General features: G+C 51.0%; 1 protein-coding gene across 1 annotated transcript in view; it reads right to left on the bottom strand.

Moving 5' to 3' along the window:
• The window catches only part of SLIT1 (slit guidance ligand 1), a 169,413-nt gene that overhangs the window by 145,016 nt on the left and 8,809 nt on the right, over nucleotides 1–15,588 (bottom strand). Inside the window, exons 2-3 of the mRNA XM_065894433.1 lie at nucleotides 3,387–3,458; nucleotides 1,076–1,147 (exon numbers count right to left, since the gene is read on the bottom strand). Coding sequence (XP_065750505.1) covers nucleotides 1,076–1,147; nucleotides 3,387–3,458 — 144 coding nt within the window. The remainder of the gene's footprint in view (nucleotides 1–1,075; nucleotides 1,148–3,386; nucleotides 3,459–15,588) is intronic.

Here is a 15,588-nt window from a genome sequence, read left to right as displayed (position 1 = left end):
CTCATTGGGAAAAAAATCCACAAAAAAATAAAAGAATAAAGTTAACTGTTATCCCACCACTCCAGGTGATGAGAGTTAATAGTCTCAATTATTTTCTTCCTCCTGTATTCTGTACATTTACAAGTTGATTTTATTTACACAAATGTAAATGTGTAAATAAAATCCTGCCTAGTATAAATGTACTTCCTGCCTTTTCCACTTAATGTGATATTGTAGACACATTCCTATGGCCTTAATAGTTCTTCAGAAATGTGATTTTATATCTTATATCTCTACCAGAATGGGTGTTTCCAATTTTTTTGTTGTATTTAAACAATGTGCAATGAAGATCCTGATATATAAATTTTTAGCCATGTCTCTGATTATTTCCTTAAAATCAAATGGACTTTCTGGTTCAAAAGGCAGGAACTTTAGAACTCTTGACACCTACAGCCAAACCAAAGCAGAAAAATGAGGCCAGTGACCACCATGAATGTGAGTGGCCATCACCCACCTCACCCATACTACCTTCTTTTTTTTTTTCATTATTGCCAATCTGAAATCTGGCAAAAACTGATCAAGACCTATTTTCAAACTCAAAAGCCCCCTAAGGAACAAATGATGCAAATCAGAAAACAACACCTTCAGTTCTGTGTTGTGGCCTCAAGCACCCAAGAAACTGCTCCTAAGGGCTTCCCTGCGGTTGGTCCCCCCGGCACACTAGTGCTTCCTTTAAAGCCACACAAATCAATAACAGTGGTTATGCGTGGAGTATAAGATTATAGGAATAAATTTCACTTCCTCTGTATTGTGTGGATTTTGTGCCATGATGCGTTCTCAGGGAAAAACAACAAGGATAGCCTGTGTTTAGAATATGCAGTGAGGACACCTCCAGCTGTCTCTGCCATCATCTCACGATGACGCTGCGACCCCTTCCACAGCTACAGCTGCCCCTGGCCCCCATTAGCAGGCGGGAGGCAGGCTGGGCGTGCAGTCCTGTCCCTGAGCACCCCCTCCTGCCACCAGACTCAGCCTCTCGAGTCCACGCAGCGCCAGTCCCCACCGCCCTCCTGAGCCTGTGCCCACAGATACTCACAGCCGCTCCAGTTCCTTCATGTCATCGAAAGCCCCACGTTCCACCACTCCAATCTGGTTCTCCATCAGCTGCCTGGGGAAGGAAAGAGACAAGAACAGCTCCGGGACGGTGGACGAGGACTCCTAGAGACATCTGGCACAATGCCCGCGACGCACACAATCCGAGCCCTGGCCTGAGCCAACAAAACTTACTCACAGCTTTGCAAGTTCCCGACACAGGCTCTTCAACACACCCAGCTCCAGCAGCCAGATGTGCTTCCGGCCCTACCCCATGCTGACCCTCTGAAGCTGCCTGCATGGCAGAAGGCCACGGGCCACCAGAGCACCAGGCCATTGCTCCAAAGGCATGCTCGGGGAAGCCCGCACCCAGGCAGTGGGGGCTGGCTCTGTGCTGCTGGCGCACGTGCCCTTCTCCGGCCCAGAGCGTGCATGTCCCGGGGGGCAGAGCAGGGGAGATCGGCCAGTAGCGGGGGGAGAGGAGCATGTACCAACTGGGCCCAGCCCACACGTGCGGCAAACACACTCTGCAGTTGGCAGACAACACCCCCACTGCCTGCTCCCCCGCTCCACCTGGCCACATCTGCTGCCAGCTGAACCACCTGGCTCTGGGGGACTCTGCCCCTCCTTACCACCAACGCGCCCTGAAACCCAGAACCTCCAGCTGGCAGGGCAGCGCTCTTCACCGGCAGATCACTCGCTGCATGGTAATTTTTGAGCTCATCAAGTATGTCTTTCTCCCGTGTTTTCCCCTCCCTACTCTCAAGCAGGTGGCTTATGTGCTCCCGCAAGGGCCTCAAATGAAGTTTGGGGCTGGGCAGGGGGCAGAAGCTGCCACCAGGCACTTCTCTTCCTCTGCTTTGTTTCCAAAAACGCTGAGCTTTTGAGGAGCTTATGCTGGGTGGTGTGCGGGGAGGTGGGGGGAAGGGTAACACCAGGCAGGAGGGAGGGCTTCCCCAGACTCAGAAGAGATTCCTCAGCCTGGGAAGGGTTCCGAAGTCAGTGGTTCTGGAGACGCAGAGACCCCTTCCCCAGCGCCTGACAGTTACAATCCCAGAAAGGATCGACCACAGGGTCACCAGCTCCTCCAAAGACCTTCCGAGCTGCCAAGTCCATAGTTCTGAAAGAACTGAGGCCCCACGACCCCTGCATTACCCTGGGAGTAGGGAATGAGGGACCCTATGACTGTCTGCTAATGAATTTCCTGCCAGCCAGGTGGGATGTGGGCTCAAAGTCGAAACTGATGCAGAGAAAATTTTAAAATGCCCTTCTTCCCTGCACACCTGAGTTGGTGGGCTGAGACACCCTCACATCAGAATGCACACATGTAGGTGTGTCTCTGCACCCCAAGATCAACAGAGCAGGAGCGGGTGAAGGGATCCACCCCTTCCCCTTGCTCCTCAGCCCTGCACAGCCTGACAAGGCAGGTGCCATGGATGACCCCTTCGCTGGCTGGTGGCCACCCCGACAAAGTCATGCCTGCCACCTCCAATGTCCGCCACTATCAGGCACCTGAGGGGAGTCACCTCTGTCCTCAATGGCTCCCAGTCTCTTCCTCCTCAAGTCAGGGAGTCTGTGGCCTTGCTGGGAAGTCTTTCTGCGGCACAAGTTCAAAAGAGCTGCGGAGACTGTTATAGACTGAATTGGGTCATCCCCCCCCGCCCCAAAATTCATACACTGAAGTTCTTACCCCCATTGTGACTGTGTTTGGAGATAAGGTACGTAATTAAGGCTAAATGAGGTCGTAAGGACGGGGCCCTAATCTGATAGGACTGGTGTCCCTGTAAGAAGAAGGGACACCAGAGATCTCTCTGTGTGCACACACAGAGGAAAGGCCACATGAGGACGCAGCGAGAAGATGGCCCGGAACAGAGGTCTCCCACAAACCAACCCTGATGGCACCTCGATCTTAGACTCCTAGCCTCCAGAACTGTGAGAAAATTAATTTCTGTTGTTTCAGCCACCCAGTCTCTGGTCTTTTGTTACGGCAGCCTGAGCAGGCCTGGTCTTCCTTCACCCCAGGAGCCAGCCAATGGACAAGGCAGCCCCATCTTCCCAGGTCCTGCCAGGAAGTGACTACTGGTGCCCACTCCACACCCAATTTTCTCGGCCATATGGGAGACAGTGGCCACTCTGGGTCAGGACTTGGCACACCTCCACCCACCCGCTCACGGCATCCCAAGACTGACTGTGCAGGGGAGGGGCCCAGCTGGCCTACAACCCTACGACCCACAACCAGGGCTCTGCCATGAGACCACCGCTGAGGGGAGGGGGCAGGAGAAAGGTTACAAGCGGTAGCAGCATGCCATACTCACAGCACCCGCAGCTGCTTGAGTCCCGCAAAGTCATCCTTATGGATCCGAGTGATTTTGTTGCCGTTGAGTTCCCTGGGGGAGGAAAGGAGAGAAGCAGATGGTGAGCTGCCCAGGGTGCCCCCAGGCCAGGGCTCCGCTCCGAGCTCCCTCTCCACGTGGCTTAAGTCAACCATCTCACCAACGGGGCTGGGTGCTTCCCAGCCAAGCCCCGGGACCCCCAAGTCTGTGTCGTCCTAACAAGCCAGGACCTCTTTGCAGCAGATGTTTGACCAACAGGAACACACAGGGCACGGACTCACTGCTGGGAGTGCTGTGGAACCCCAAAACGTAGCTTTTGCCCTGAAAGGGCTCAGTCTCGTTGGAGAGACAAGACATTCACACAGGAAAGAATTTAGAAACGAGCCAATTAGAGAGGCTCTTCAGATAGAATCCTTGCTGAGCCTCAGTTTCCTCATCTATAAAATAGGGATAATAACTGTCTACCTCATAGGAGTAACATGAGGCATAAACAAGCAAAGAGCATGGCCTGCACCTAGAAAGGGGCCCCTTGGGGATACCAATGCCATCATCTGGTGGCACTGGTTCCCACAAGCTGTCCAGATTCCAAGCAGGAGAGCGCAGGGAGGGCCATGCCGTTTAAGGGCACTGAGGAAGTGGGACTCAAGCTGAGGTCCAAAAGACAAGGCAGATCTGTAGCAAGAGGGGTGGAACGGACACTCCAGGGAAGGATAAACGCCGGAGTATCTGGAGGGCTGGGAGCCGTGGGAAGCAGTGTTGGGGGAAGGTGGGTCGAAGCCAGAGGGCCTGAGAAAGGAACCAGAGGAAAGACAGGGAGCCAGTGAGGCCTCCGGGCAGGAGCTGCCATGAGGCCAGTCCTCCAGCGGGGACAGGAAGGCAGGGCCCAGGAAGGGAGGCCAAGCCCCGCAGTGACTCACACCACCAGGGCCTCCAGTCCTTACTCCCTCCCAAGACCACGTGCTCCTCCCTCAGCCCTTCCAGTCATGCCCTGGGCACCTTGGACATGGACCCCACCTCCCGCCCCCTCCCACCCAGCCTCCCAGGAAAGGTCACTCAGCCTCTGCTGGCCACTCCTCTTCACAGGGAGCTGGCCCAGCCTTGGAAAGGCAGGCCACTCCAGGGGTCAGGCACTCCACTCCCCAGAAAGTTCTTCCACTGAGCCACACACAGCGGAATCTCACTCAGGCCCAGCTCCAAACCCAGCTGTCACCTCCACATCTCACCTGGCTTCCTGTGCAGCCCTGTGTCCACAGCCACCCTGCCCCCTCCTCTTCCTCACCATCATCACGACCCCCGTACGCTTAGCAATAACTTAACTGTGCTCGCGCACACACATCCACGCGCACAGACACTCACACGCTCTACCTGCGGCCCAGTCTCCTCATTTACCAACTCTGGTCAAAGGTTCCAGGTGTTTCCGCCATCCCAACCCAAGTCCAAGCTACTCTGAAAAACCGCAAGCTCCCTTTCCTAAGAGTGTTTCAGAAGTGTGATGTTCTAGAGCTGCTTCCACTAAGAACAAAATGTTATTGATTTCCACACACTCTGGGAACTAGGCTTTGCATACATCCTTACAAGATGCTGGAAGGTAGTTATCGCGCCCATCTTACAGATGAGGAAAAAATGTCTCAAAGAGGTCTTCCCGAGGTCACCACCTGGTAAAGGACAGAGCAGGGATCTGGACCCGTAGCCGTCTGATCCTAGGGCCCAGGCTTCTTCCACCAGGACAGGCTCTCTCCCCAAGTTGACAAGCTGGTAATTTATTCAACTCATCACTCTCTCTGTCCTTCCCCTGGGCCTGGCTCCTGATCCTTTGGAGCAGCTGGAAAAACTCATTCCCTGTTCCTCAGCTCTTTTCTAACAGGATCTCTCTGAGGGGTTTGAGGCCTCTCCAAGGTAACGGGGCCATTGATGAGAGCACCAGACTGAGCCCCTTCCCGCCCTAAATGCTGGGAGGATGCCTTCTCCATGTGAGATGGGCTCTTTTCAGCGTAAAGGCCTTTTTTGTTGAATGAAATATTCTTCCCCGAAACGGCCACCTCTGAGCCTCTCTTTGCTGCTCCCCCTGCCACACGACCTCACTTCAAACAAGGAGAATGTCATCTCAAAGCTCTGAAGACTGGTTCCCTCCACAAGCAGGCAGTTCCCTCTGGGCTATCCTGCTCAAACTTTCATCCCTGAACCCCAAACCACAAGGAATTTGGGGTGTTTTTATGGGGGTTTTAAAAAAGATTTATTATTTATTTATTTGTTTATTTTATTCATTTTTGGCTGTGTCAGGTCTTAGTTGCGGCAGGCAGGATCTTTCGTTGCAGTGCACAGGCTTCTCTCGAGTTGTGGCGTGCTGGTTTTCTCTTCTCTAGTTGTGGCCCGCAGGTTGCAGAGCACATGGGCTCTGTAGTTTGCGGCACGTGGCTCTCTCGTTGAGGTGCGCGAGCTCAGTAGGGGTGGCACGCCAGCTCAGTTGCCCCGCAGCATGTGGGATCCTAGTTCCCCAACCGGGGATCGAATCCGCGTCCCCTGCACTGGAAGGCAGATTCTTAACCACTGGACCACCAGGGAAGTCCCGGTTTTATGTTTTTGATTATAATATATGTCATCATTGATTATAAAAGCAAAAATATTAAACTTAAGTGGACGTCGACAGAGCCATGGTTAGTTAAATTTCAGTACATCTGTGAAACCGAATGCCATGCAGCCATTTAAAACAGTACAGATCCCTTTGTATTGACAAGGGAAGATGTCCCTGATACAGCCCCTGGGAAAAGGGTTTCAAGACAGCTTGTATGCCCCGAGCCCACTTATGTAAAAACTCACAGGCATATCAGTAGAGGTATATGCATAGAACCAGTTCACTGGGGGCTGTTCGCTGCATGTGAGTGCTGGGCCTTAAGGGGACTTCAGCTTCCTTTTCATACTTTTCTGCATTGTTTGAAATTTTTTAAGAGACATCTCTATTTTTAAAGTCAACAAAATAGGCAAGTTATTGTGCTGAAAAATACGAGTAATATATATACATTATTGAATTTTTTCAATTACCTTAAGAATAAAGAAAAATCACACATTAGCTCATCACCCAGAAAGAACGCCTTGTTAATATTCTGGAATATTTTCTCTCAAGCCTGTTACCTTTGGATATAAGTTTTATCGAGCGGAGATAATATGACAAATATTTACTGAAGACTTGCTATTTGCAAAGCATTTTGCAAGGTTCTGAAGATACAAGAGTGAATGAGACATAAATGGTGTGCACGCCTTCTGCAATGTCATTCCCTGCTCGTTCTCCATTTACGATTTTGATTGGCATAAAGGATCCCTTCCGTTGGATATATCAAGTTACTGGGCATGCCCTGATTCTCTGTCACTGGAACATCTGAGCTGTTTTGGTATTGTTCGATTATAAATAATACTGCATAAAGCTTGGTGGGCATTTGGGAGGAATACGTTCCTAGAAACGGAATTAGTCAAAGGTCATGAGAAATCTTGAATTTTACAATCATTCACTCACTCCTTCTCATGGCAACCATGGTTCATCAGGCAATTGACTACAATAATTATTCAATTCACAGACGGCAAAACTGAGGCAAAGACAGATGTCAAGACTTGTCTGAACAAGGCAGGGCCCAAATGGAACTCAGGAATCCCTGAGGATGGACTTCCCATAAGGTGGGCAGGGGTGGGGAGTTCGCAGGGACTTCTGATGACATGCTCATCTCTTCTCACCTTTGGCACCAGGCTCCACTGGGCAGACTCTGGGGCACATTCCTTAGCCATCAGTGGATTCCAACCCCTCCCCCTCACTTCCTGCACCCCACTCCACCTCCACTCAAGAAAAGACCTGGGACAGGCAGGCACAGGAGGACAATGGTACAGACAGCAGAGCAAACACAGCCCCTCTCTCGGGAGGCCCTGCTGGTGGCTTCCAGGCAAGAATGTCGATGGAAGCCCAAGCCGCCCCAGCCCCCAGCCTCCCCCATCAGCTTTGGTCTGTAACCTGGAGCTAAGCTAAGCGCCTCCTCTCAGGGGACAGCCCTCGAGAAGGCAGCCTGTGAAGCAGAGGCAGCTCTCATCGGGTTCGCAGGTCTGCGGCTGCAGCTTAAGGAGTCATTAGCGCCACTTAGGCTGAGAGAATGGCCTCCACGGTCCCCTCCCTCTCCCCTCAGCCGGGCAGCCCAACAGGATCGAGTTTCCAACCTCGAGGTGGCCCGGCCACCTCCCCTGGAACCCTCAGCACAGGCTGCTGGAATGAGGCGAGGAGGTCATTTTTCTCCGGTGCCTGATTCCTCCAACAGGTGCTCCTTGAGTGTCGCCATGGAGACCCCTCCCCAGCAATCCGCCTGGGAAAACCAGAGAAGCTGCTGTGACCTTCAGACCTGTGCAGCCAGAGCAGGCAAGTGGGGTGGGCCCTCTGGGGCAATTCCCAGCCTCGCTTCTCAGGAAGAAGCCAGGATCCAGAGCTACCCTGGGGTCCCTGAGGTTCTTGCCACCAGGGCCCACATCCACCACTTCTCTTTATTGGGCGCCTCTGTGTGCAGGCTCTGAGCCCAACTCCAAGCATGTTTCATCTCATCTCACCTGCACAGTAGCCTACGAGATGAGTCAAGTTCTCTCCGTCTTGCTGATGAGGAAACTGAGGCAGAGATTGGTGAAGCAATTTGCCCAGTGCCACCCAGCTCATAAGTGGTGGGGCCAGGACCAAATCCCACCCAGGCCAACGTGAATCCAGGTTCTTTCCCCTTCATCATGATGCCTCGTGTTGCTGGATTCTGTAGAGGCCACCCCTCACCCTGAGCAATCATGCCTTGGACAGAGCTGAGGAACAACTTAGACAGACATCCTGGGGCCCTATAATAAGACCGTGTGCTCTGCCCAAACAACAACATCAGGGCAGCTTCCCAGCCAGCTGAGCTTGGGCTTTAGAGCCAGACTATCCGGCTTCAAATTCCTCCTCTATGATCACTAGCTGTGTGACCCTGGGCACAAGGTTTAACTTCTCTGCGCCTCAGTTTCCCCATTTGTAAAACGAAGATAATGATAACACCCACCTCTTAGAGATGTGGTGAGGTTTAAATGACTTAACTATTTCTAAGGCACCAAGAGCAGTGCCTGGCATACATAAACACTCTCTGTATCAATATTCCCTGCTGCAATTATTTTTACTACTACTATTGTTGCTGTTGTTTTGTTTCCCTCAAGGACCACAGCACCACTAGAAGGGTGGTGCCCCAGGCTCAGCTCAGGCTGGTGCTGGGCTGGCTGTGCCATGCTGAGCAGGGAGGAGCTGGCTGCTCCTGCCCTGCAGGCCCCAGGATGCTGAGGCCCAGGGAAGATGCCCTGAGACGGTTCTCTCTCTTCCAAAAGTGATGGCTCTGCATCCATCCTTCTCCCCAGGAGGAAATACACTCCAGTGGCAAATGGCCCTGACTCCCGTCCGTTCCTATGTGGTCCTAACCTGAAAGAAAAAACCTCGGTGGTGAAAGATTTGGGAGAAAATCCTCTGAAGCAAAATTACTGAGGAAAAAACAAAAACACACCAGGATTTCTCGAATCCTCTCGGGAAACAAGAATCTGATCCCCAGCATCTGGGTGTTTGTGATAAACCGAGAGAAACCACTGGATTTCCTAAAGCTGTAGGAACAAACACCCTGGGCCCCTCTTGGAGTGCTCTGGGGGCTGCACGCCCTTCACAAGCATTTCTCACGGTTGGGTGGGAAGGCAACCGCTCCTGGTGCTGGTTCCTCCCCAAGGGCCCAAACCTGCAATGGTGATGGGGAGGCTCAGCTGCCCTCTAAATTCCCTTCCTGCCAGGTCTCCAAAAAATAAACACGCACGCTCTGACTGTGAATGAGACTGGCCTCCGGGCTGGGGAACTGTATTCTTCAGCGCTGTCCTTTGAAATCTTACCCTGGCCAAATCCACAGCACTCCGTGTCTGCAAAGTCAGACAGCAGAACCAAGGGAATGAAGAATGTCCCTACCCAGCTGCCGCCCAACAGAGGTAGAGGGGCCCACACCCCAACCTGCAGGTGGACTGGCTGCATGGAGCACCCAGAGCCACCTAACCGCTCCCCACCTTCCGCTCCCCACCTTCCCTCTGGCTCCCCTCCAATCTGTTCTCCAGGCCACAGCCAGAGTGATCTTTTCAAGATGCACATCTGATCATGTCACTCCCCACTTAAGCCCTTCAATGAACCCCCACCACTCTTGGAATCAAGAGAAAACTCTCCTTAACACCGACCACAAACCCCATGTGGCCTGCCCGACTCTCCCTGTTCTGATTTGCTCCCTCTGGTGGCAGGGCCTTTGAACTTGCCATTCCCTCTGCCTGCACTGCTCCCTCCTTCCACTTTGCCTAACTCACTCCAACTTTTCCTTCCAATTGGTCCAACCTCCCTATCACAGGCCCACAGGGCACTCTAACCCTCTCCTCTGCAGCACAAATCAGGGGCAATTTTATATGGATTTGGGACCTTCCTTGACTGGTATCTCTACCCCTCCCCATGTATAAGCTCCTTGAGGACACGGACTGTGCCAGTTTTTTCTCATTATTGTATCTCCAGGGCCTAACGTAGTACATGGCACCTGTTACCTGATAGATGTTTTAGTAAGTATTTCTTGAATGCAAGAATAAATTTGCATTCAAACTGACATATTCTAAATAGCACTGGGTTGGGTGAGTTTACCATGTTTCCCTGCTCCCTGACTCAAAAAAAAAAAAACCCACACTCATTAAGAAATGCTCTCCCCAAATGGACATCAGCCAAGGAAAGCTTCACACAGAGAGGACACTGCTGTTTTACCAACAACCATTCCATAGCCCACAGGTTAAAAGACTGATTTTTCCTCAGTTCCCTTGTTAGGAAAATACCAGCCCCCAGGGCTTCAGCCACCCTGCTCCTCCACTTTCAACAACCAGCTCTTCTGCCTCAGGGCCTTTGCCAGTGCTGGCTGGGCTCTGATCCAGAGCCCACAGAGTAACCCACAGCTGGCTTACTCCCAACATCCTTCAGGCCTCAGTTTAAATGTCCCCTCCTCTAAACCACCCTCCCCACAGGTGTTCACTCAGCTCGTCCTCCAGAGCTGGCATTTTGATTTGTGCATTTAATATGAGGTCCTTTGGGGACTTCCCTGGTGGCGCAGTGGTTAAGAATCCACCTGCCAATGCAGGGCACACGGGTTTGAGCTCTGGTCCAGGAAGATCCCACATGTCCCAGAGCAACTAAGCCCGTGCTCCCCAAAATGGGAAATCCATGCACCACCACAAAGAGTAGCCCCCGCTCACCACAACTAGAGGAAGCCCATGGGCAGCAACGAAGACCCAACGCAGCCAAAAATAAATAAATAAAAAAAAAATTTTTTTTAATTACAAAAAAAATTACAAAATAAAAAAGTATATATGACTGGCCTTAAAGGCCAGTCTCCCCTGCCAGGCTGTGAGAGGCAGAGGCCACATCTGTAAGCCAGCACCTGTGGGGGTGCCTGGCACACAGCAGTTGCTCACTAAATGTAAGCTGAACTATCCTGCCCACGGAGCCTGGCTGCTGCCAGCACATCACAGCCGAGGCCGGCGCATCCTCCCATCAGCCCCAAGCCTTCCTCAAGCCTCAGTGGGTCATGATCCAGAGGCTCCTCCACCCCCTCAGCAGAGCCCACAGGCCTGGCACCAACCCCAGGGCTGGGGTCACCCTCCACCGTGTGATGAATCAAGAAGTCCCAGGGATGAGTAGTCAGGGGCCTCACACCACAGCAGATTTCCTACGGATCCTGCTCTGCCCAGGCTCCTGGCTCCCATCTTGTTTCCTTGGCTTGAGTACTAGCAATATCTATACTATCACAGCCAAGCCAGCTCATTTAAGCCTCATAATACCACCTGGTTCAAAGGTTTGCTATCAGTCTTGATTTTCAGATGAGGAAACTGAGGCATAAAGAATTTAAGTAACCAGCTCAAGTTCAGCCAGCTGGTAAGTAGGTTGAAAAGGCGTAGAGCTCAGTAGTGTTAAGTACATTCACATTGTTGTATGACAGATCTCCAGAACTTTTTCATCCTGCAAAACTGAAACTCTGTACCTGTTAAACAGTAACTTCCCATTCCTCTCTCCCAAAGCCCCTGGTAACCACCATTCTACTTTCTGTCTCTACGAATTTGACTACTCTGGGTACCTCAGATAAGGGGACTGGCTTATTTTGCAATGTCCTCAAGGTTCATCCATGGTGTAGCATGTGTCAGAATTTCCTTCCTTTTTAAGGCGGAATAATATTCCATTGCATGTCTACAAGTTTCGTTTATCCATTCATCCATCAGTGGACACTTGGGTTGCTTCCACCCTTTAGCTATCGTGAATAATCCAGCTATGAACATGAGTATACAAATACCTTTGAGACGCTGCTTTCAATTCTTTTGGGTATATACCCAGAAGTGAACTTGCTGGATCATATGCTAATTCTATGTTTAACTTTTTGAGGAACCTTCATACTGTTTTCCACAGCAGTCGCACCGTTTTACATTCCCAGAAACAACACACAATGGTTCCAATTTCTCCACATCCTCGCCACCATTTGTCATTTCCCAGTTTTTTTATAGTAGCCATCCTAATGGGTGGGAGGCGATCAGAGCCCAGCTCTTAACCCCAACTCCATGGTGCATTCTGTTCTGAGGCACAAACTGCACCTCCGTTCCTTCACTACTGAGGCCTGGCCTTGCTATTGCCAATACCATTCTCAGGTCTGGGGCCCACCCCAAAACCACATCCCTACAGACAGGCCCCACTCCCTGGTGGCCACCAGGCCTCCATGCCCATTGCCTGCCAGCCCCCTCTCCACTCACTGCCCACCCCAGGCCCCTGAGAGGCCACCCAGCAGCTAACTCCCTGGTCCTGACCTCAACCTGCAACACCACCTCCTCACATCCCCCAACTCTGCTCACCACCCCCCACCCCTAGGCTGGACACCCCTCCCTGTGCCAGCCTGCAACTTGGGTCCACCCTGTAAACACATGCAGGAAGGAATCAATCTTGGCCAATTTCCCTTTATGTCCTAGTGCTAAGCCCCGACAGAGGTTTTGTAGGTGTTAAATGAATGTCTGATGAATGAATGAATGAAGCCAAGCCTTATTAAGATGTGTGGAGTGGTAGTCAAATTTAAAAATTAAACACAGGGCTTCCCTGGTGGCACAGTGCTTAAGAATCCACCTGCCAGTGCAGGGGACATGGGTTCGAGCTCTGGTCCGGGAAGAACCCACATGCCACGGAACAACTAAGCCCCTGTGCCACAACTACTGAGCCTGCGCTCTAGAGCCCGCAAGCCGCAACTACTGAAGCCCGCGTGCCTAGAGCCCCGTGCTCCACAACAAGAGAAGCCACCGCAATGAGAAGCCCGCGCACTGCAACGAAGAGTAGCCCCCGCTCGCCGCAGCTAGAGAAAGCCCGCGTGCAGCAACGACGACCCAACACAGCCAAAAATAATAAATAAATAAAATAAATAAATTTATTTAAAAAAAAAATTTAAACAGAAACACATCTCAAAGCCTCGAGACTCAGAGCATCACTTACCAGCTGACTGTTTAAGCCAGGGCAGACGATTCCACCTCTCTTATCGTCTCCTCATCTACAAAGCAGGGGTAAGTGCAGTAGACTCTTATCCCCCTTATCTGGGGGTTCCACCGCCACAGATTCAACCAACCATAGATCGAAAATATTCCACACACAAAAAACAAATTCCAGAAAGTTCCAAAAAGCAAAACTTGAATTTGCCCTGCTCTGGCAACTATTTGCATATCATTTACACTGTATTTACAACTATTTATGTAGTATTTACCTCTTATTAGGTATTATAAGTAATCTAGAGATTATTTAAAGTATAGGAGAGGATGTGAGTAGGTTATACGCAAATAGTACGCCATTTTATATAAGGGACTTGAGCATCGGGAATTTTGGAACCTTATTTGGTGCTGGGTGGGTGGATCTCCAGGAACCAGTCCCTCAGGGACCTGTAATGCCTTCCTCCCAGGACCGTTATGAGGAGTGAAAGAGTGGACGTGGGTAAAGCACCTGGCTCGGAGCCTGGGCACAAAGTAAGGGCTCTGAATGGTGACCACCAACACCATCACAACTCCCTCCTCGATGCTCTCCATCTCTGCTCTTTGACCTGTCATAGGTCCTCCCCTCCCCAACCCACCCAGAGCTCTGGCTCCTCTTTTCCACAGTCGCCTCCCACCCCCTCTCCCCCGAGTGGGACTCCAGTCCACCTGCCCCTCTGCAAACAATCTCTGAGCGGCTCCCCTTGGAGCTCCCGTGCTTGTTCTCTCCTCCCGCAAACTTCCTCACCACCTACTCGCTCCCGACCATCTGCTTCCGCCTTCCACTTCTCCCAGGAAACCGTTCTGCCCAGCTTTGCCAGTGACCCCCCAGTCGCAGTTCCAGAAGCGTTCCTTGGCCCTCATCCTCAGACAGACTGGCTGCTCTCCACACTGTTAACCCTCCCCCCACCATCTCCAGACGCCTTCTTTGGCTTTAGCAGTAACTGCATCGCCCAGGTTGGAATCCACAAACGTCGGGCCAAGCCTCCCCTGTGAACAGGAGCTCCTCCTGCCCCTCCCCCAGCTGCTGCCTGGTGGCCCTCCCTTCCTGCTGCCCTCTGAATGTGGGTGGAAGCCAAAGGCAGTCCTCCTGCGTCTTCAAAGGACGTACTTTCTTCACCAGGAGACCCCAGCACCAAGCAGTGTTCCTTGGATTCTGTCCTGGGCACCTCCCACAACTGAATCACCTGAATGGCCTTTGCCAAAGACCTGCTGCCTCAGCTACTCTGGAATGGGCCTGGGGATCTGCATTTTATACCAGCTTCCCGGGAGATTTTTATTCCCCGTGACGTCTCTGTCTCACTGCCCTCGTGGGTCCCATTACTTCCCCAGGACACCCTCCCAACTGTCTCTCCAGCCTGAACACTCAACAGAGTGACCATCCCCTATTCCTGCCTCTAGGGTCATTTTTTCACATGGCTGTTTATTGGTAATTCAAACAAAAGAGGCAGAAGCTAACTTCATGGCTTCTCTCCAGGATCAGTCACCCTCCCAAATTTACTCTGCAAAATCATCCTCCCAGCCTCGGGCCGTAGGGTCCCCTGTGACGTTCCCATTTGCTCTGACGTTCCCATTTGCTATTTCTGCACCCTCTGCCTCCGTCCAGGCTTGCTTCCTCTCATGCCTTGGCCTCTGCTGTACCCTCCAAACTCTGTGAGGACTGTAACAGTTGCCTGCTGCTGTTATAACACATTACCACATACTTAGTGGCTTAAAACAACACAAATTATCTTACAGTTCTGGAGATCGGAAGTCTGAAATTAGTCTTGCTAGGTTAAAGTCAAGACATTCCCAGGGCTGCATTCCTTTCTGGAGGCTCTAGGGGAGGATCCATCTCCTTGCCTCTTTCATCCAGAGGCCGCCTGCATTCTGTGGCTCATGGCCCCTTCTTGGCATCACTCCAATCTCTTGCTTCTGTCGTCATATTTCTCCTACTACTGACTCTGACCCTCCTGCCTCTCTGTCTCTAGGGACCCCTGTGATTATGTTGAGCCCACCCATATAATCCAAAATCATATCCCATCTCAAGATCCTTAACTTAATCACATCTGCAAAGTCCCTTTGGCCCTGTAAGGTAACATATTCATAAGTTCCAGGGATTAGGATGTGGACATCTTTGAGGACCATTATTCAGCCTATCACAATGATCATATTTTCTAAAGCAAGGATCAGAATCATGAAATGTCTTACCACAGGTTTAAAAAAAAAAAAACTCATTGAACACACATTTTTTTTGAGCACCTACTATGTACGAGGCGATGGAAACATAAAGATACATGAGACACAGTCCCTGCCCTCAGGAAACTCAAAACCCAATGTACCCATCCAACAAACCACCTTCTTAAAAAGAAATAAGATTTTTTTCCCTACAGAAGAATTCCAATTAATAAATGTAGAACCAATGAGGGAAATAGAAAAGAAAAATTGGATAATAATGGTTGCAGGCAAGATCCGTTAATGGATGCTAAAATTAGTAGGTGAGAATTTGAGGGCAAAAAGGATATTACATACTCTCAAAGTATCTCCCCCCGCAAATATTTATTAATTGCAAATGGAAAGATAACATTATAGTGGAGAAACCTGGCAGACACCATCTTTTTTTTTTTTTTTT

The sequence above is a fragment of the Phocoena phocoena genome, chromosome 16 (genome assembly GCF_963924675.1).
Source record: "Phocoena phocoena chromosome 16, mPhoPho1.1, whole genome shotgun sequence".
NCBI classification, from domain to species: Eukaryota; Metazoa; Chordata; class Mammalia; order Artiodactyla; family Phocoenidae; genus Phocoena; species Phocoena phocoena.
Note: the sequence above shows the minus strand (reverse complement) of the source record. Positions and strands in the feature narration are given on the sequence as shown.